Below are 21,735 nucleotides of genomic sequence, written 5' to 3' on the forward strand. Positions count from 1 at the left end.
ACAGATGAGGAACTGAGGCAAAAAGGGTTAAATGACTTTCCCAGGATCATATAGCTAATAAGTGTCTGAGGTCAGATTTGAACTTAGGCAAATGACTTCCTGACTTCACAACAGGCAACTCTATCTATTGCTCTATCTAGCTGCCCCTTCTTTCCTTTGTACAAATGACAAATACAAATTCTACCAACACCTTTCTTTGTCTCTCCTCCAAGGAATTCCTATGAATCATCTTCCTATTATCTTCCATTACTTTCTTTCTTCTGTTTTCATTTACAGCAAGAACACCAGAGTTTGCCCCAGCAATATATACATTCATCATTGGTCACTGGACACTTACTTATCTTAACATATACAGTGCCAACAGTCAAATTAAAGTTCACAAACAATGGAAAAGCTATCTTAGCTTAGAATCCTCCAACTCCTCTGCCATTCTACCAATGTCACTGCAGAATCAGGAGTCTGCATAGGACTAACAGCAATTTTATATTTTTCTTTCTTTCATAAATTGTTATGGCCATAAACATTATCACCAATTGGCTGGCCCACTGGTAATAAACCTCTCTGTAAATTAGCTGGGTTAGGGAGCCAAGATGGCGAAGTAGAAAGACGCGCATACACATAGCTCCGAACACACAAACCACAGAACGGCTAGAGGGGACCAAGCCAGGGCGAATTCTGCACCCAGAGACCATGGAGTATTGGAGCGAGGGAGATTCCTGCTCCGAAGAGACCTGCGGACCTCTCACGGGGGGTCCTTCACACCGTGGACTGGGCGCTGGGACGGGGAGCGGAGTGCGGCCCTGCTGCGGCTGCGACACTGAGGGGAGGAGATCCGAGAGGGCTACGGGGACGGGATTTCCAGCAGCCACGCGGGTCCCCCCACCCACAGAGGGACCTGCAAACCTCTCGCAAAAGGTCCGTCGCGCTGCAGACGCGGAGCCCAGCCGGGACCTGCGGCAGTGGCGGCGGCGGCCACGGCTCCGAGAGGCACAGATCTGAGAGGGCTCCGGAGGCGGGATCTTCAGCGGCGGCACGGCCCCCCCACCAACAGGTGACTGACGGGTGTGGGTGAGAGAGTCTCTGGCGGGTTGAGAGGGGAGTGGGGTGCCCCCAAGGCTTGGGCCCCCCCCCCCCGGAGGTGGGGGCTGAGAGGCAGCTGTGGACGGGGGCTCCCCAAACGGGCAGGAGCCTGGATCCATTGTGGAAGGTCTGTGCATAAACCCCCAGAGGGAACTATGCCTGAGAGGCGGCCCTGCCCTTGACCACCTGAACTTAATTCTCACACTGAATAGCAGCCCTGCCCCCGCCAAAAATCCTAAGGTGGGAAGCAGCATTTGAATCTCAGTCCCCAAATGCTGGCTGGGAGGACCAGGAGGCGAGGTGGGTGTGAGGAGAACATTCAGAGTTCAGGCCACTGGTTGGAGAAAATGCCAAGAAAAGGGAAAAGAAATAAAACTATTGAAGGGTACTTTCTTGGAGAACAGACATTTCCTCCCTTCCTTTCAGATGGGGAGGAACAATGCTTGCCATCAGGCAAAGACACAGAAATTGAGGATTCTGTGTCCCAGCCCACCCAATGGGCTCGGGCCATGGAAGAGCTCAAGAGGAATTTTGAAAATCAAGTTAAGAGAGGTGGAGGAAAGACTGGGAAGGGAAATGAGAGGGATGAGGGAGAAGCATGAAAAGCAGATCAGCTCCCTGCTAAAGGAGAACCAAAAAAATCTTGAAGAAATTGGCACCTTGAGAACTAGCCTAACTCAGCTGGCAAGGGAGGTGCAAGGGGCCAATGAGGAGAAGAATGCTTTCAAAAGCAGAATTAACCAAATGGAAAAGGAGATTCAAAAGCTCACTGAAGAAAATAGATCTTTCAAAACTGGAATGGTACGGATGGACGCTAAGGACTTTTCGAGAAAGACAGATATCTCAGAACATACCGCGCAGATTCGAAAAATGGAAGATAATGTGAAATATCTTATTGGAAAAACAACTGACCTGGAAAATAGAATCAGGAGAGACAATGTAAATTAGCTGGGTTAGTTTTTAGAAAACAGGCTCAACTGTTGGGATCATTCCTGAATACTTTCCAGCACTGTTTTCACTCTCTTCACCTAACCTTCAAGAACACAAGATCACCTCTACCTCACAAGGAAAGATCAGAGTAGGATTTTATGGAGGAAAGTGATGAATATCGTTAGCCAAATTTTCTCCAGGCCTAATACTACACACAATGAAAGCCTTAACCCATAAGAAGCAGAGGGAGCAGCTTTACACAGTTGATTAGCAACAGCAGTGGGTTTAACATTTTAGGTAGGAAGGCTGCTCAGATAAATATATTATTAAAACTCATAAAAAGTCTTCCTTTTGCAAGAAAAGGATAAAAACCCACTGAAAAAATTTAATCTTTTCCGAAAACACAAGGATGTCAGATAAGCTCGTGAAGGGAATCTTCCATTGTGACTAAGCAGAATCAGGATATGTCTTGGTTATCTCAGCATGAAAATATTTTCTATTTACATAATGAAAAAATGAATGCCTCACACAACCTCTACTGGCCTTTTGGACTAAGGATGTTTATAGAGGCAGGGCAGGCTCCCTAATTCTGCTATTAGTTTCATCTCATTAAGAAAATCCAGAGTTCTCTAGTTGTTCTGTTAATTGCCTGCAAGGTATCTCTGTGTAGAAAGCTATAGAGGATATTTTTAAAAGATAGTTATTTACATCTTAAGAAAGATTAACCTGTTAGGCATTAATAATGTGAAAGAAAAGCAGAAATTGTATTGATATGGTTTTTTCTGAAAGGCCAAGTATTTAGAGAAAATACCCTGTACATTTCATTTCTGAAACTTGTGTTTACACAAAACATCTTTCCTCTATTACTCCCCAAAGTGCTTTAAGGAAATGGAAGAATGAAGTTTCCAGTCAGTAATGCGCGCGCGCACGCACACACACACACACACACACACACACACACACACACACACACACACACACACACTGCAGCAGGCCAGGGGCTAAGCAGAATAAACTTCAATCTTACACAATCTCAAGTGTGTGCCTATGGAACTGAGTAAAGCAGCTGTCGATGTCAGCAACATTATATAAATTAAATTTACTTCGTGTCTCCCAAGCAGTCTCAGAAACCCATACATCTGGAGCTCCAACGTTATTCTGGGAACTAAACTACAAAAATACAGGTAGAGGGGGAGGAAAGTTTTTGCTCTTGCCCTCTACATATCTATTCTACTACTATTAAAAGCAGAGGATAAAGGGGCAGCTAAGGGGTACAGTGGATAGAGTACCGGCCCTGGAGTCCTGTGCAAGTCACTTAACTCTGATTGCCTCAAAATCACCCCCAAAAACCAACCACCTGTGAACAAGTATTGAATGCGAAGCCTGAAGTAGGAGTTAAAGAGCTAGCTTTGAAGCCGAGAACACCAGGGACCTAATCCTGCCCATATTTCCATATATGTATATATTGGTAGAGACACATTTTAAATTTTAAAAAATGAGAACAGATGTTTGTTAAGTAGTAAGACATGACCTTTGACTTTTAGGGAACATGATTGGAAATTTTTTTTTCCTCAACAGACTGCATTTCTCCCCTCATTATGCCAAAGATGCTCTTTACATGAGATGCTGCATACAAATTTTGAGCAATTCTAGATGACACTTCTACCACTGCCTGCTATTTATACTATTTGTGTCTCATCCTCTTCAGCCCTTATTTCTTGTTCCTCTGGGTGTGCTGGAGCCAACTCTTACCAGTTTGAAAGAGCTGATTATTAAATTTTCAGTATAAACATTTACATTTCAAAAGCTGGCAAATGCTACAAATCTGGGGCTGATTTATTGTTTTGTTGATTATCTAGACTTAAGATGGTATGGGAGAAAATTTTAATAGGGCAGATTAAATTGAAAAGTGTGTCATTTTTTTCTGGAGAGTCATTTGTTAAGCATTTGTTTGTAGGTCCTGGTATACCTGAACTTTAAAGGTCAAGAATAAGAGCTGGTACAATACACAAGTACTAAACTTTTCCCTGATTTTCAGAACTAATGATTTTTTAGAAACCATAATCTTGGTTTCTCTTCTATGGAGTTCATAAATTGGACAACAGGTTCCCATCCTCCTAGCACAGAGTGAATAAAAATACTAAATAGTGTTTCTCTTTTACCCAGCAACCCTGAGGGTCTTCCCCTCCCAATTGGACTTTTTTTTTTTTTTTTTTTTTTTTTTTTTTACTAAATGAGTCATCCCTTGAGTAACTACTTAAAGAGGCCTATTTATTTAATGGGTGTATCTCATGCAAAATGAGAATGTGCTAAGACCTTAGCCTGAAAGGGCCAGGGTCTCACGTAGCATCCTGGGCCATCTCCAGTAGTCCTGATGAATATCAGGCCACTGAACCCAGATGGCTCTGGAGGACAAAGTGAGGCTGGTGACCTTGCACAGCCCTCCCTCACTCAAATCAAAGTCAATTGCAAGTCATGTCATCATCTTGATTTCATGGTCCTCTTCAAGAACAAAGGACAAACACAACAACATCTGTCCAAAAATATAACTAGCAAAAAGTCCTCTTCAGGTCTAGGACTCTTAGGATTCAAAGTATTTAAAATTGAGATTATCTCCAATTTATCCAGTGTGTATCTCTCATTTGCATATGGCTATTCACATACTCTTTTCCCCATTAGATTGCGATCTCCTTGAAGGCAAGGATTGTTTTTGTGCCTTTATATTTCCAGAGAGTAGGACAGAGCCTGGTACATAGTAAGCACTTGTTGACTTACTAATTAAAATCACTGAACATTAGGAAATGTGAAAGAAGTGATTTGTGGTTTTCCCAGTTCTTATAAAGTTTGACCATAAAGTTCCAATGACTACACAAACGTAGGCTGTCATTACTATTTTATCAAGTATAATGAGGGCATTCTTGGTTACAAGGCAACACCTTTGCAAACTAGTTACACGCATTTTGGCTGTTCCGAGGTCTTCTCTATATATCTGTTGGTTATGCTGAAGGTAAGTCTATTGGACAATTGAGTCTTGGATGGGTGAGTGTTATATTACTCCTTTTTACTGCCAAAAATGGAAAGTAAAGTTTATCTTATAGACATCCCCAAATAGTCCTTTGGCATGTTTTTAATTGAGGTAGCTAGATGGGACAGCAGATAAAGCTTTGGACCTGGAGTCAAGAAGACCTAAGTTCAAATCCTGCTCAGACACTGAAAAGCTATGTGGCCCTAGGCAAGTCACTGAATCCTGTTTGCATCAGTTTCTTCATCTGTAAATGGACTTGGAGAAGGCAATGGGGAACCATTCCATAATCTTTGCCAAGAAAACCTCAAATGGGGTCACAAAGAGCTGGAAATGACTGAACAACAACAAACAGGTTTTAATTTTATTATTTCTCATTTTTGCCCCAAATGTGTAAGCTGGAAGGATGATCTGCCAAATTTGACTGTTCACTATGGTGACCTACCTTTAGAATTAGATGACATCTATTTCTCAGGTCTTATCTAACCTCCTCATTTTGACAATGTTGGATTTCGTGGTTAATATCAAAAGAAAATATTTCCACTTTACCCACACTATTTAAAGTGGATAGATGCATAGAGACAAGGTTAGAAGTGACACGTTTTGTTTGACTTTGTTCACTCTTAAAAGGCAAAAGGTAGGTGGCTTCATGCGCCATAGCTACTAAGGTCATGCTAAGATACTTGAGGAAACCATAGAAGAGGGGGAATCTTGGTGACTGACCCTCCTTTGAAAACAAATTCCCTTTAAAATGTGGATAAAATGGAAAACCCAAGCCTGATGAGTAAGTACAAAGAGCAGTGGGGCTGGAAATCAAAGCACCTGAATTTTTATCCTGGTTCCAGTACTGAATAAATGTACTGCTGGAGCCAGATCGTTACCTCTCTATCTTATTTCTATCATCTGTTATGAATGTTAATGCTTATATTTAACATAAATATATTTACATTTTATATGTTATTATACGTATTATGTTTTATATATTATATTACATATAACATTATATTATATTTTATTATACTATATATGTTTCTATTTTGTTTATATATAAATGTTTATGAATATAAACTGGCTTTCCGTATTTCACAGGGCAATGGTGAAATCAGGAGAGATGATATGATATACAGGCATACGTTGTTTTATTGTGCTTTGCTTCGCTACACTTCACAGATATTGCATTTTTATTTATTTATTTTTTTTTACAAATTGAAGGTTTGTGGCAACTCTGCATTGGGCGAGTCTATTGGCACCATTTTCCCAACAGGATCTGTTCACATCATGTCTCTGTGTCACATTTTGGTAATTTTCAAAATATTTCAAAGTTTTTCATTATTATTATGTCTGTTATGGTAATCTGTGACCAGTGATCTTTAATGTTGCTATTCTAATTGTTTTGAGGCACCACAACCATGCCCATATACGATGATGTACTTAATAGATAAATGTTGGGTGTCTTCTGACTGCTCCACTGATGGGCCTCCCTGTTCTGAGATACAACAATGCTGAAATTAGCCAATTAATAACCCTATCATGGCCTCTAAGTGTTCAAGGGAAAGGAAGAGTCAATTGACAGGCAAACTTCATTGTTATCTTATTTTAAGAAACTGCCACAGCCACCCAACCTTCAGTGACCACCACCCTGATCAGTCAGCAGCCACTGGCATCAAGGCAAGATCTCCATCTGCAAAAATACTGACTTGCTGAAGGATCAGATAATGGTTAGCAATTTTTAGCAAAAAATATTTTAAAATTAAGGTATGTTCATTTTTTACACCTAATACTACTGAACATTTAATAGATTACAGGGTAGTGTAAACAACTTCTATGTGCACTGAAAACTAAAAATTCACTACTTGAATGGTCTGGAACTAAATCCACAGTATTTCTGAGATATGACTGTATTAATATATCCTGGTCTTGCTATAGTTCTTATGAACTATAGGCTTACAAATGATGTCACTCTTCCACTTAAAAGTCCTTTATTTTAAAGTCAGAGACACTACTATTATGGAAGTACCAAATACTAAGCATGTAAACTCTAAACCCTAGGATTCTATGAACTGGCTACCACCCAAAAGCAAAAGTTTTATGTTCTTTGAATCTTCTTATTTTCAAGAAAAGTCACTGAAATTTAAAAAGAGGAAATTAAAACAAGGAACTTCCCAAAACTACTAGCAGTCAAACTGTGAGTAATTGTGTAACTTTAAAAAAAAGTGTAGCCAAAACAGCCAATTAAACAGTTTTTCAAATTATATTCAAGAAATAGCCTGTATCCAGCTGTCAGTAATAAACCAGAGTCAGAAACCACAGTCAAGTTCAAACCCGGGTTTGAACTTTAAAAGGTCAGAAATTTGAACTTGATTTCCTTAAAGGCACAAGCAGAGCATGAGGTAACTCATTTGATTTGTTATCAACCTTATGATTATGCCTTGGAATACGTAGTCAGGGCACGAATGAAGACTGCTAAGTTTTATTAATGGTGAGCAATGGGGTTGTGAGAAAGCACAACCTGGTACAAAAATGAAGAGACACCAGCCTAACCAAAATCTTTTCTACAAAATAGTTCTGAAAATACAAGTTTTTCTGAACCACTTCCAGCTTCCCTGAGAGAACAGAGAGCATTAGGGCCCCTTCACAAGCCACCTAAATTGTATTTGACGGCAACTCTTTCTAAAAAAAGATGAAAACACAAGGTAAGCAATATGAAGTAAAAAACCTATCATATGTCTGAAATTACAGTCACTTCTAAGAATGGAATGCTCTGGATTACAAGCAGAGAAACATTTGAGTTATGCAAACAAGATATAATCCTCAAGCCTACATTTTTAAGACTTGGCATAATTAATGAAATAAAAGACACAGATGTAAATGTGTTCCTCCTAAAGAGCAATTTAAGCCTTTACCTCTTGGTAATCTGGGTTGGCTCCTGTAAGTCTGGATCCAGTTCAAAGATCTCATTATCCAGCAGCCTTCGAAGTGTCATATCTGCCAGTTGTTCCATTATCTTAAATACCTCATCGAGATTAAGAAACATGGAAAAATCTCGTTCTTTATTCTGCGTGGTAATGCGGATGGTGTCCGTCATGAAGACATTGCATGTTCTTTCTAGCTTCTGAACATCAACCCAGGGGATAATGAGTTTGACTGCAAGAGAACAGAGCAACATGGGCATCTTTATCTTCCTTTACAAATGAAATCGAGATATGTTATAAAAACAATACTCCTAGTTTTGGGGGGTTTTTTTGGTTGTTGTTCTTTATAAATGCAGATCTCAAAAAATCATTTTAGGTTTTTTGTTTCTGTTTTTTAAAGAACAAGACTGGTCAGCAGTTATATATCAAGATGAAAATGATTTTAAATTAATCAAAATGCATTTATTAAGTACTTCCTATGTGCACATTTATAGTGTGCTACACTCTGGGGAATACAAAGAAAAAGCACAAATAATTCCTGTCTTCCAGAAGCTTACATTCTAACTGAGGCTAAAGAGTATATAAATCAGAATATATAAGATAAACAGAAAGTAGATGGAAGACAACCTTAAAGGAAATGGCACTAACAGCTGGATGTGGAATGGGGACAGAATGGAGACTCAAGTTGTCTTTTTTTTTTTTATTCAATTTTTCTTCCTTTCTTTGAGTAGAATCTTAAAGGGATTGTTAGAGTCTAAGTTTGGAAGGAAAAGAATATTCCAGGTGTGGGGAATAGCCAGTGTAAAGGCTAGACATGAGATATGGAATGTAGTGTACAAGAGACAGTATATAGGCCAGTTTTCTCTTTGGAACCATTTTCTGGAGTCACAAGATTTATTTCGTATAGCAGTTAGTAAATCTAAGCAAAAAGAAGATCCTTCTGAAGCATACAGTTAACAATCATCCTGTGTAAAGTTTTTGAATATTTAGAAGCACAAGAATAGTCAGTCAATATTTTTTTAAACCACCAACTGCAAGATTCTGTTTTCAAGGGCAGCATTCATCTAATATTTAAAAAAAGCTATGAAAAGGTATTGTTTTAAGTTAAAAGATTATTCACAGGCAAAGTTTTTCCAAATAGGCCTAACATTTAAGTTGTATCAAAGAACAGTGTTAAAGACTTAGAAATTTGGGTACAAACAGTTTTTATGCAGCTCTTTTATTAAAAGAAAAAAACTACTGTTTGTACTGTCCTTTATGGATACAAATTCTGTATTCTCCTGTAGGCTTGCCAGCTAAAGCTGAAGAGAAAACAAGTGATTGTACATCAGAGAATCAGAGCTGGAAGAGACCGGGGAAGAGGAGCTTCTATTCCACTATTTTATAGAGGAAGAAATGAGATGCAAAAAAGTGAAGTGATTACAGCCATACAAGAAGTCAGTGGCAGAGTCAAGATTTGAAATTAGGCTCTTAGACCCCAAAACTAGCTTTCCACTATACTGTGCTGCTAGAGAAAATAAAACCTATCAATCAATGTCAATCAGAGACAGGCAGTAGGGTATAGTGGAAATCAGGCTGTACTTCAAGTCAGGAAACCTACGTAGGAGGCCCAGTTCAAATGACAGCTTAGCTGTGTAACCTTGGAGCAAGCTATTTAAATTCCTGGGTCCACAGTTACACAAATCCTTATCTACCACAAGTTATTGTGAGAAAAATACCCTACAAACCACAAAATGCAACACGAATTTAAACAAAAATGAAAGAAAACTGAACAATAAGCAGACTTTTTTTTTTTTAACAATAATGAGAAAATGGCTCATTTTCTCAAGTCTTATAGTATCATGAGAACAAGGCAGTAGATTTCTGAATAGGAACTGTTGGCAAGGACTATTTTCTCTTTGAAAAGAAAATAGATGACCAAAGGAGTTATTTTATTTCCATTATTTATAATAACAAGTCTACCTGTTTTCAAGCCTTTAAGAGTTTAAGACAGGAAAAAAAGAATGAAGCTCACAGAATGTTAGAAACTAGCAGGGACTATAGCTTCCTTTAGTCCATCCCATTCATTTTACAGATCATGAAACTGAGGCCCAAAGTCATGAATGACTTGCTTAGTGTTCAACAGCAACTCAGATGCAGAGAAGGATCTCAAACTCAGGTCATTAGTCTCCTGTCTATGCAAACTACTTACATAAAGATATAGCACACAGACAGACAGACAGACAGACAGACAGACAGACACACACACACACACACACACACACACACACACACACACACACACACACTCGCAGCTAGGTGGCACCACAGTGCACAGTGCCGGTCTTGGCGTCAGGACGACTCCTCTCCCTCAGTTTAAATCCGACCTCAGACATTTACCAGCTCTGTGAGCTTGGGCAAGTCACTTAACCCTGTTTGTCTCAGTTTCCTCATATATAAAATGACCTGGAAAAGGAAATGGCACACTACTCCAGTATCTCTGTCAAGAAAATCCCAAATGAGGTCATGAAGTTGGACATGACTGAAAAACAACTGAGCTCTTTCTAAACATCAAAGATCAAATAAGATGTTGGTACATATATAAAACACTGGATATCTATTAAATTCAAGAACTAACCAACATTTAGGAAAGGAACAGGAAAAGAAAGGCAAGCTCAGTATAAACAAGAATATAAAAATGCAGATAAATGAAAAACATTAGAGTCATATACCAGACTCCTTCCTTTTGCTGAAACTAATCAGGTCAGGCCATTTTTGGAACAATAGGAAATAAGAATCAGGACCAGTTACCGCTTAATAGAATCAGGCATCTGGTTGTATAATTTTTAAATTATATAATAAATTTACAGTATCATATGCATCCATCATCTATCCACTGGATACCATGCTGTAATGGATTTACTGCAAGACATCTTATGCTTGAGTTGTAGTTCAACCACTTAAAAAGTTACCGAACTTTGGAAAAGTAACAATTTCTTCATCCATAAAACAAGGATAATGCTAATAGCTAATAAAAACTGCTAGCATTTATACAGGGCTTTAAGGTTTGCAAATCATCATATGTAGGTTATCTACTCTGATCATCACAACAACCCTGTTAGGTAGGTGTTATCATTACACTCATTTTACAGACCGAGAGAGATTTAAAGACTTGCCTAAGGACACATTCCGCTAGTAAGTATCTGATACAAGATTTGAACTGGTCTTCCTGACTCCAAGTCCAGTACTCTTATACACTATACCAATTACCTAGCTACTTGATAGCAAACTGTTCTACCCCCCTCACAGAGTTATAAGTATCAAATGAGCCTAGAAAGGTTGTTACTGTTTGTCCTTCATTCTCAAAAATCAGGAAGGTGATGCCATGTGATGCAAGTGAATTGGATTTAATTGAGGAGGGTTGTGCAAAGTCACCAGCCTCACTTTTCCCTGTGGAGCCATCTGGGTTCAGTGGCAAGATATAAATCAGGATGACTGAAGATGGCCCCGGAGCCTAGAAAGTGCAATATAACCTTTAAGTACTGCATAAGTTAGTATTTATATTATCTTTTACTTATTCCTCAACAAAAAGCCTAAATGAAGTTGAAATTTAAGATTTAATGCTCATTATCCTCATTAAAATTAAGTCTTAGTTTAGGATGGCCATATGTCTAATCACACTTGATTACAAGTGCAAGAAAGTTTAAATAACTACCTAACTTGTTCACATGTTTAGAAGATTCAGCTTCAACAGGATAGTGTTAAGTAACTTAGGATTCTACATTTAGACTGGAAGGAACATTACCATTGAGGTAAACTGAGGCCGTGGCGGTCATGTGATTTGCCCAAGGTCATACAGGTAAGAAGTGAAAGAGCCATGGCAGAGGTCCTGTACCTCCATCAACCGTTTTTTTTCACTATACCACATTGTCTATCAAAAGGCTTTGGAGAAGAGCATATGAAGAGCTAGACTGATTGCTCACTTATTTTTCTATTTTAATATCCTCTGTGGTACGTAAAGAAATATTTTCATTTACAAGAACAAAGGACTTTATATATTCATTTCTTCACTTTCATTAGCAATAACAATGATATGTTAAGTTCTAGGAAGAAGGTTACATAACCTTATTTTTACATACATGCAATACTGAAGATAAATAGATGTGTGTTGAATATATGTATTTGCCTTATTACATGAATTATTCTATAATTAAATACAAAAATTTTGCAAAATGCAAAACTAATTGCAAAAATTCAGTCAACATTGATCAATTAGGTCAATTAAAGTGACCAAAACCAAGGACTGACAACTCTGTGCAAGGCAGTGTGATAATTGCTGTGGTTGGATACAAAAGGGTTAAAAAACCCAGGCTGGGCAATCAAAAACTTGAGATGGAGATGCAGCCAGAATTTACAATTTCATGAATCATCTCATTTGATCCTCACAATCCAGTTCATTTGTCACCTCATAATACATGACATTGCTTAGGAACAGTTAGAAAAATAACATCAGCAGTTACAGATAGAATGATGTCATACACAAAACAAATAAAAGGAAATTCTGACAGAATACAGAAGTAAGCACTGTGAAGCAAGGCAATGCTATCCATGGTGGGGGCAAAAGCAGTGGGCTTATAGTCACAAGACTGAGGTTCTAACTGTGGCTATAAGCAAGCCGCTTTCTGGATCATGGTTACCTATCTGTAAAATGAAAGAACTGAACTAGGTGATCTCTCTAGCTCTAAATCCTATGAATCTCTTATGAGAGAATTATTAGAGAAATCTTTCTAAAGAAGACTTCTGAGAAAGGTTCGAAAGGAAAGATGTGGACTGGCAGAGGGGAAGACAGATAATTGTTGCAATAAAAAAATTCTGTGATAAAGAGAAACGGAGGCACAAAATTCTAAGCATGATCAATTTATTAGCAAAGTTAACAATTGCCAAGAAGTGGGATCTAAGGTTCCTCAGGAGCCAAAAAGTACACAAGATAGAGCAGTTCTTTTATAATATTGAAAAACAAAAGTAGTACACATATTATATAGTAAAAAAAAATAAGTAGACCATGATACAAATTACAAGAAGAACAGAGGCTATGATTGGTTAGAGTCAAAGTGGGGAATTTCTATAACCCTGGGCAACTGGGCAACTAAAGTCTCTGGAAAGCCCCACGGTCAAGCAAAGTTTGTGGATTAGAATTTCTGTGGGTAGACTTCTGCCCATAAGAACAGGGAAGTTAAACTCTTATAAATTTTACTAAGAGGAGCTAATTTGAATCTATCTAACAAATTTGATTTACAAATATTGACTCCAATTAGATACAATTCTCATCGAATATCAGTTTTCAATAATCATTGAATATCAGTTTTCAAATTTCACAGAACATTCTAAATGAGGGTAGTGGCATGAAGATGAGACTAAGAAAAAGAAAAAAGCAGATTAGCTGATTTAGAAAAGATGGGAGAAGTAAAAGTGAGGAAGGTAATAATTGGCTGGTGGGGATCTCTGAAAGGCACTGTTTAATTATAGATGATCTTTTTCCCCCAGTCTTCTTCTCAGATACATACATACTAACCTGTCTCTCCCTAAAATAGATCAACTTTGAAAATTTAATTATTACAATAAACACTGAGTTCCATTACCATCATTTTTATCTTTTGAATTTTACCATCCAAAAGTACATGGCAGACAGGAGGTGAAATATACAACTGACATCACCCATCCTTTGTAATGAAGGCAAAAGCTTTATGTTTAATAGAACCTGAGGTGTACTAGAGTGAATAATTTCCTTTCTAGAGGAAAACTCCTCACCCAGTACTTCTTACAAACAACAGGGCTAAGATTTGATATTGTAAACTTTGTAAATGTTTCCCTGATGTTAATGAGTGAAAAGCACAGGATAAGCAGAATTCATTTTATTTACTCTAACATCAGTTCCAGTAACATTTTTTCCAAGCAATATTTTGGTAAAAATGACTTGCATAGCTATAACGAAGCTTGCTGCTAGAGAAATGATTGTCAGAAGAGCAAAATAGTACCCAGTTCCCTAGAATCAAGATGTAAATTAACATAAATAAAAATGTATAATTCATTTAGCAGTTAATTACATACTGCCTTGTGACACCTCTCTTACTGTTGACTTGAACTATTAAATAATAGTACAATATTTAAGTAAATTTTTAATTCTTCATTTTTCCAACTAGACGATAAACTTACAGAAGGCAGAGGATCACACAATTTATTTATCATTGTATCCACTATAGCGTAGTGTCTTTCTCAGAACAAACATTCAATTAACACTGGTTGACATGATTTACGAACATTTATGATTTATGATTCTTCACTCACGTTCTTTGCCGAGGAAGAAAGAGTAAAAGCAGAGATGGTTAATGCTCAGATACAGCCAACCCTGACGAGGAACTCGGCCCTTCCAACAGCAGCAAGAATAATAGGTTATCAACTTCTCTGCGTCAGGAAAATTAAATCTGGCTTCAAATTTCACTAGGGCCTCTCGAAACTTCTCTGGCTCTTCTTCTTGTTCTGCTAATTTACTGCTAGTCTCTTCTGCAATCAGGGCCTGTTGGGAACAAAAAGATCCTTTTCTAATTAAGAAAGGAAATGGGGAGGTGGTTTGTGTTGTTGAGAGCTAATTAAAGGGATCCAGAGACAAATATACACCTTTTAAGTATAATTCCTTAAGTGCCTTATATGAAAGGTTTTAAAATGTTAGCATAGAGTAACAAGTTTTCAAGATTTATAACACCTGATATAACATCATTCTCACTTTGCAATTAGGCAAAAAAGATCTTTCATTTGCTTAAGACTCCCAAGAATAATCATGACTACTATCCAGGAAACACCTAGATCATAGGGAGGAAGCAAAGGGGAGGGGCCCTGTTTCCACTTCTATTTTACACTTAAGTCACAGCCAGGCCTTTCTTAAATTTTTACTTCGTGGCTCAGAATTCAAATGAACAATGCCAGGAGTATAGATGAGGAAACAGGCCCAGAGAGAGGAACTCATTTGCTCAAGATCATAAAACCAGGAAAAGAGAATAAACAGTTTGTGACAACATAAGAACTTGAACTCTAATACTAGGAACACAAATTTCTAATATGCCACAAAATCTCTCTGGAAACTAACATATACCTTTTCAATGAAAAGACGAGTAAAAATCTCTTCCTTTACAAAGTAAACAAAAGCTCAAAAAAAAAAAAGATTTTAGAATTGTATCTTTAAGAAAGTACCTAGAGTATTGCCCCAAAACAAGAAGAAAAGAAAGAAAAAGCGATTAATAAAGAATCTTTATAAATGCACTGAAGAGAGGAAATTCAGTAAGAGCCACAAATAAGTAGAACTGATCTGAAAGCATCATGTTAAATTTATGATACACTTTTTAAAAAAAGCTAAACATAATGGAAATTTGTGGTTTCACATAATCTTTTTTCCTATCCTACATCAAGTTGTTTTGGGTTTTTTTTGGTGGTGTTCATTAAATATCAGAATGGAATGCTAGCATTGGGGTTGGGAAGACCTGAATTTGAATCTTATCCTGTTTGACTGGAGATGTCACTTAATTTCTCTCAGCCTCATCTTCCTTATCTGTAAAAATGAAGACAAAACAATAGCACTTAAGAGTTCTGAGGATCAGATAAGATACCTGCAAAGTACTTTGCAAAACTTAGAAATGCTATGGAATGTTAGCTATCATTATTACTTTTACAAAGAAATCATATGAAATTAACATGTAGCTGTCTTAAGAATCAAGTAACAAGACAGAATAGTTATGATAGTCCAATGAGATACAGTGGCATTAGCAGAGATAATAAGAGTAAGAGGAATTCATGGAATTACAAGTATAACAATTCACATTTACAGTGTTTTGCAGAATACTATGTAGCCATGTATCATTCCCATTTTACAGATGGGGAAATTAGCTACAAGATTTCCAGGGGCGGTGATTCAGTCAAAGGGCCTCCCTTGAGGGTCACATGTGGCCTCGAGGCTGCAGGTTCCCCACCCCGATTTAGACAGTCAGACAGTGATAGAGAAGCTGACTTAGTATTTGAACTCCAAGTCTGGCGCTCAAAAAGTTGGGACCCAGGAATCTCTTAGGAAGGGAGGTTTTTTTTGTTTGTTTGGTTTGTTTTCAGGGTTTTTTTCCCTTCATTTTAAAGCTTTGTAAGGCAGTTGGAAGTTGAGGGTGTGAATAGGAAATACTTCATTGCCTAGGACTTCTGGCAGAAGAAGTAATAGGAAAACAAACATGACTGTTCTCTTTCCATAAGGTGCAGTTCAGTGATTGTGGCCAAAAGCTTTAGGATGGGTAGAGACCTTCACTTTCTAACCTTTGACTTATAAAGCTATATATAGAGTCAGCAAATTTCTCATAGCCTTTATCTAAAAGGCTTTTCACATCAAAGTCTTTCCAAGAGTGTTTCAACTGAACAATTTCATCTTTCTTCCAACAAAGAAAAGGGGGAAACAAAGGCTAAAAAAAAGTATAACAATGGCTGGTAGATGGTGCAATGGATTAAAGAGCTGAGCCTGGAGTTTGGAATATCTGAGTTCAAATCAGCCCTTGGACAATTACTAGTTGTGTAACCCTCGGCTAAACACAACCTGTTTGCCTCAGTTTCCTCAACTGTAAATGGGGATAATTATACTACCTACCTCCCAGGGTAGCACGGTGCCTGGCACATAGTAGGTGCTATATAAATGCTTTTTTCCCTTAAGGAGATGACTTCCTACGTATCATAAAATCTATAAAAGGTGTATTTCCAAAAATGGAGCTTAAAGAGGTGCAATTTGGTACCTAGTGAGAAGATGGGAGTACAGGGAAGGGGAAGAAAAGAGTAATGCAAGTCAAGTCAGGGCTGAGGAGTCGATGGTATTAGCTTCTGTTGCTGGTCTCTATTGCCAGCCCCACTCTAGATCCTTGGTATTTTAGCTAGCTCTATCCCAGCTAACATACAACATTCTTGAATAAAATAGATTTGTAAGATCACAGATTTAGAGCTAGACCTTAGAAGTCATGTAATCCAATCCCCTACTTTACAGAGGAAGGAGACTGACCCAGAGGGATTTAAGTGGCTTGCCCAAAGTTACACAGTGGGAAGTGATAGCCAGGTCCTCTGGTTCCAAAGCTGACACTCCTTCCACTATACTACAGTGCCCTGTTGCCACCTATACAGTGATCATTCTGTCTGAGTGGTCACTGTCTACATCAAGGGCTGGTTCTTAGCCTTTTTTTGAGTCAAGAGGTCCCTTTGGCAGTCTGATGAAGCCTATGGACCAGGAAATGTCACACTGCAGTTAGAAATTAGTGGAAAAAACATGTAATTCCTCACCTTCCACCAACAGTTTACAAATTCCCTAAAATCTATCCTTAGACCCCAAGTTAAGAACTCTGGCTTAGACCATGGCAATGACTGTCAAACTTTCTGGACTAATGATATCTTAAAACCATTGAAGAGAAATAATGTATCATCCTCCCCAACCACACCTCTGACATACTAAAATGCTGCACAAAATGTATTAAATTGATATGAATAAAAACAGTTGTTTTCTTCAAAATCTGAGTATTTCACAATAACCTTTGAGGAAACTAGAGCTTTCTTGAGGATGCTGCAAAACCAAGGTTGAAAATTAATTGTCCTATCAAAAAAAATCAAGGTGAGGCACTTCATTTATAAATAAACAAGACAGAATTGTAAAATGATGCATGCAAATGCTTAATGGGATAGGATAGTGCTAAGTATTAGAAAAATGCAATGTTTTTTTTTTCCCAAAGTCTTTAATGCAGTGATTCCAAAACGTAGATCAGCAAAATACTCAAAACACCCACAATTCAATTATTGGAAGCGTTTAAGTCAATGAGTGATCACTTGTCAGGGTTGTTATAAAGGGGATATTTACATGAGGAGATAGTCCTCTAAGGTCCCTTCCAACCCTAAGAACCTTGATTTTCTTTCAATGGAGGCAGAGAAGGGTCATGAAATTCTCCCCCTGCCCTGAGTTAAATGCACATTAATATGGTTGAATTAATTTATTTTAGAAACAATTATATATTTTATACAAATTTTAGAAGGCAGAAGGCCAGATGTCATGAAATCAAATGATAAGAAAGTGACTCCAAGTGACATAATGACAAAGTTCACAACTAAGACATTCAGTACTTAAAGTCAGTTTTACCAGATTATTACTTTCTACATGGACAGAAAGTCAGCAGGTAGTTACACATTATGTCAAAAGCACAGTAACTCTATATTAAATGCTTGTCCAGGAATGTTGTGTGTTCAAATTGTTAGAGATGTAATAGTAACATTCAGGTTAGAAAAGAGAAAGAAAAAAATAAGGAACCATGGGAATAAAGCTAAGAAAAGGAAACCTACCTTTATTTTTCCCTTAACAAAACTAGCAATATCTTCTTTATTATCAAATACAGACAATGTATGCAGCAGGTTTTGTTCTAACCACTCCCAGTGCTGATTAATCTCCTCTAAAGTTGCTCCTAGAATAAGACACAAGAAGATGGCGAAGAATTTTAAAAAAAAACCTAGATACAGACGAAGTATGTTTTCAAATAGAGCAGGACCCATGATTTCCATTGCTTCTAGCTACGTTTCACTTAAACACAGACTCACAGGGTCATGGAGTTGGAAAGTCATGCAGTCTAACCAATACCTATACAGGGATCTTCCTCTGCAATATCTTTACCAAGTGATCTTCCTGCCTTTATATGAATGCTTCCAGTATATGAGAGTACAATATCTCATGAATTCCACCTGGGACAGCTCTAATTATTTTTTTAAATTTCCTTAAACCAAGTCTAAATTTTCTAAAGCATAGGTCTGACCATGTTCAGTGGCTCCCTATTTCCTCCAGGATCCCACATAAAACCCTTCATAGCCTGCCTCCTTTCTACCTTTTCAGTCTTCTTAGACTTCACCCCCCACACTTCATCCATTCACGCTATAATCTATAAACCTTCCTGCTCTCCTTTGAACACTATAATTCATTTCCCAATTCTCTGACTGCATGGGCTGTCCATCATGTCTAGAATGCTGTGTCCCTCTTAGCTGTCCTGGCTTCCTTCAAGATTTAACTCAAATCTCACTTTCTGCAGGAGGCCTTCCTCAATCTGTTTGCTGTTAGTGTCTTCCCTTCTGAGATTACATTTCATTTACTACACACACACACACACACACACACACACACACACACACATACACACAGAGTAGTAAGTAGCACAGTGGATAGAGCACTGGACTTGGAATTGAGAAGACATCTTTTTGAGTTCAAATCTGGCCTCAGACTCTTATTATCCATGTGATCCCGGACAAGTCACTCAACTCTATTTGACTCAGTTTCTCATCTGTAAAATGAGCTGGAGAATGAAATGGCAAACCACTCCTGTATCTTTGCCAAGAAAACCCCAAAATGGGGTCATGAAGATTTGGACTGGGCTGAAATGAATGAACAACTCAACACCCACACATTAGTATGTGAATGTATGTGTAATTATATTATAGATGTACTTCATGAGATTATTGAGCGAGATTAGAAATGCTAAATTTGAATATATATTGTCTCCTTCATCCCACTCTTTATTCAAAAACACCAGTGGCTCTTTATTATTTCAAGCACCAAATATAAAACCTTCTAGCATTTAAAATCCATTACAACCTGATCCTTTCCTACCTTTCCAGAACTCTTATATTTTACTCTCTTCCATGTAATGTATGACACAGTGAGACTGGTCTTCTTGTTCCCTGCATGTTCCACTCCGTTCTTCAGATGCTATGCCTTTTCACTGGTTGTTATCCTTAATCTTAATGCCTCCCCTCTGAATTCGCCCCCAATTTATCATACACACACATATACATATAAGTGTGTGAAAACATATACACACATATACATACAGTATATGCACATACAACATACAAACACATGATTAATAAATGCTAGCTCACTGATTGGTTGATCTCTGCCTCCTGGCTTCTATGGCTACCTTCAAGATTCAACTCAAATTCTACCTTCTGAGATCCTTTCTTAGTGCCTTCTTCCTCCCTTCCCCCCTACTCCATGCATACCTCTGAGATTGCCTTCTGCTTATACAGTATGTGTCTTATCTGTTCAACTTTTCCATATTCTCTCACATGCTTCCCCCTCTCCTCACCCCTACTGGAATGTGAACTCCCAGAAGGCAGAAATCACATTTTTGCCTTACTTTGCTTCTCCAGTGCTTACCATGCAGTAAGCACTTAATAAATGCTAACTGACTGACTGATAATGCCTTCACATTTCACAGGAAAATGTACAAGAATGGTGGTGGTGGTGGTGGTGGCAGCAGTGGTTTTACTGTACACACTTGAAAACAAAATACATAATAATTTAAACAATTTAATTATAGCAACACTTTTATCAGCACAGAGCAACACACCCTTTTAAAGAAAAAAACGCTTAGTATTTTTAGTTCTTTAGATTGGGTTCCAAGTAATCTCACAGTAAGCATAACTCTGAAATTCAGAGGTAATAAGTGCTCCCAGGGCATCTGGCAAAGGAACCAGGCAATCTATGTTAGACAAGAAAGTCGAGATTTTCCTAATGGGAAAGAGAAAACACTGTCCCCACCCCTCCACTCCCACAAAAATCGTTTTTGAGCAGAACCTAAACAAAATAGTACGTCTGGTCGTTCTAGGCCAGAAGCAAAAAGGCCCCCTTTTCACTGGGTTGGGGCCGAGAGTTGCTGCATTTTGCAGAGATGAGTTTTGTTATGTAATTTACAATTTGTCTTTATCCAAAGTATAAATCTGAATGAAGGTTTTATTAATCCTTATGTAAAGTGTTCCTGTATGTGTGTATGTATACACACATATACATATATACACATACATATGTGTATATACATGTGTGCATGTATATGTATGTCAATCTATATAAATATTAACATTGCTTTTTACAGAATGCAGTAGGAAATTCTTTATGAATCAATATGATATAGTTGACAGACAGCTAACATGTTCCCAGAAAAACCTGGGTTTAAGTTAGACATGCCCTGGCTGTGTGACCCTGAACACAATGCCCTGGACAACTCTAAAGTGCAGAGAAGGTGCTGACTTTTGTTAATAGAGGGAGTTTACACATCCAGGAGCTGTCTACACTAGTGGAAATTCAAGATCTAGTTCCTATCTCTATCCCATAAAATGACTTAAAACTTACCTTTGGACTACTATCTCTTTATTATCTGTTGGCACATATACATATATACAAAATATATACATGTGTATATATGATATGTGTATGTATTTGGGGGCAGCTAGGTAGTACTGTGGATAGAGCTCAGGCCTGGAGTCTGGAAGACTCATCTTGCTTCAGACACTTACTAGCAGTGTGTCCCTGGGCAAGTAGCTTAATCCTATTAGCCTTAGTTTCCTCATCTGTAAAATGAGCTGAATAAGGAAATAGAAACCACTGCAATAGCTTTAACAACAAACCCTCAAATGGCATCACAAGGGGAACAACACAAACTATGAGAATAAGGGAAAACAAGACACTTTCTACAATATTCTAAATGTCCGCTGTGTCCAGTTTTAAATATTAAGTTTCAAACTACAAAATAAGATCCTACAAAAGGGTGCCCTTCTCTCCACTAAAATCAATTTTCTTCTCTTCTTACTTAGTATTTATATAGCTCTCTGTTTGGGAAACACTTTATAGTCATTGATCGATGATTTCTTTCCTTCTCAAGGTCTAAGGACCTGACAATTTTAACTTCTTTTATTTTATAGATGATTTTTAAACCTTGTCTT

At 37.9% G+C, this 21,735-nt stretch overlaps 1 protein-coding gene across 5 annotated transcripts in view; it reads right to left on the reverse strand.

The window, feature by feature from the left end:
• TBC1D8 (TBC1 domain family member 8) overlaps positions 1-21,735 on the reverse strand; it is a 133,321-nt gene that overhangs the window by 38,350 nt on the left and 73,236 nt on the right. For all 5 annotated transcript variants that reach the window (XM_072614684.1, XM_072614688.1, XM_072614686.1 and 2 more), the window contains exons 3-5: positions 18,316-18,434; positions 14,269-14,497; positions 7,936-8,176 (exon numbers count right to left, since the gene is read on the reverse strand). In XM_072614684.1, coding sequence (XP_072470785.1) covers positions 7,936-8,176; positions 14,269-14,497; positions 18,316-18,434 — 589 coding nt within the window. The remainder of the gene's footprint in view (positions 1-7,935; positions 8,177-14,268; positions 14,498-18,315; positions 18,435-21,735) is intronic.

The sequence above is a fragment of the Notamacropus eugenii genome, chromosome 5 (assembly GCF_028372415.1).
Source record: "Notamacropus eugenii isolate mMacEug1 chromosome 5, mMacEug1.pri_v2, whole genome shotgun sequence".
NCBI classification, from domain to species: Eukaryota; Metazoa; Chordata; class Mammalia; order Diprotodontia; family Macropodidae; genus Notamacropus; species Notamacropus eugenii.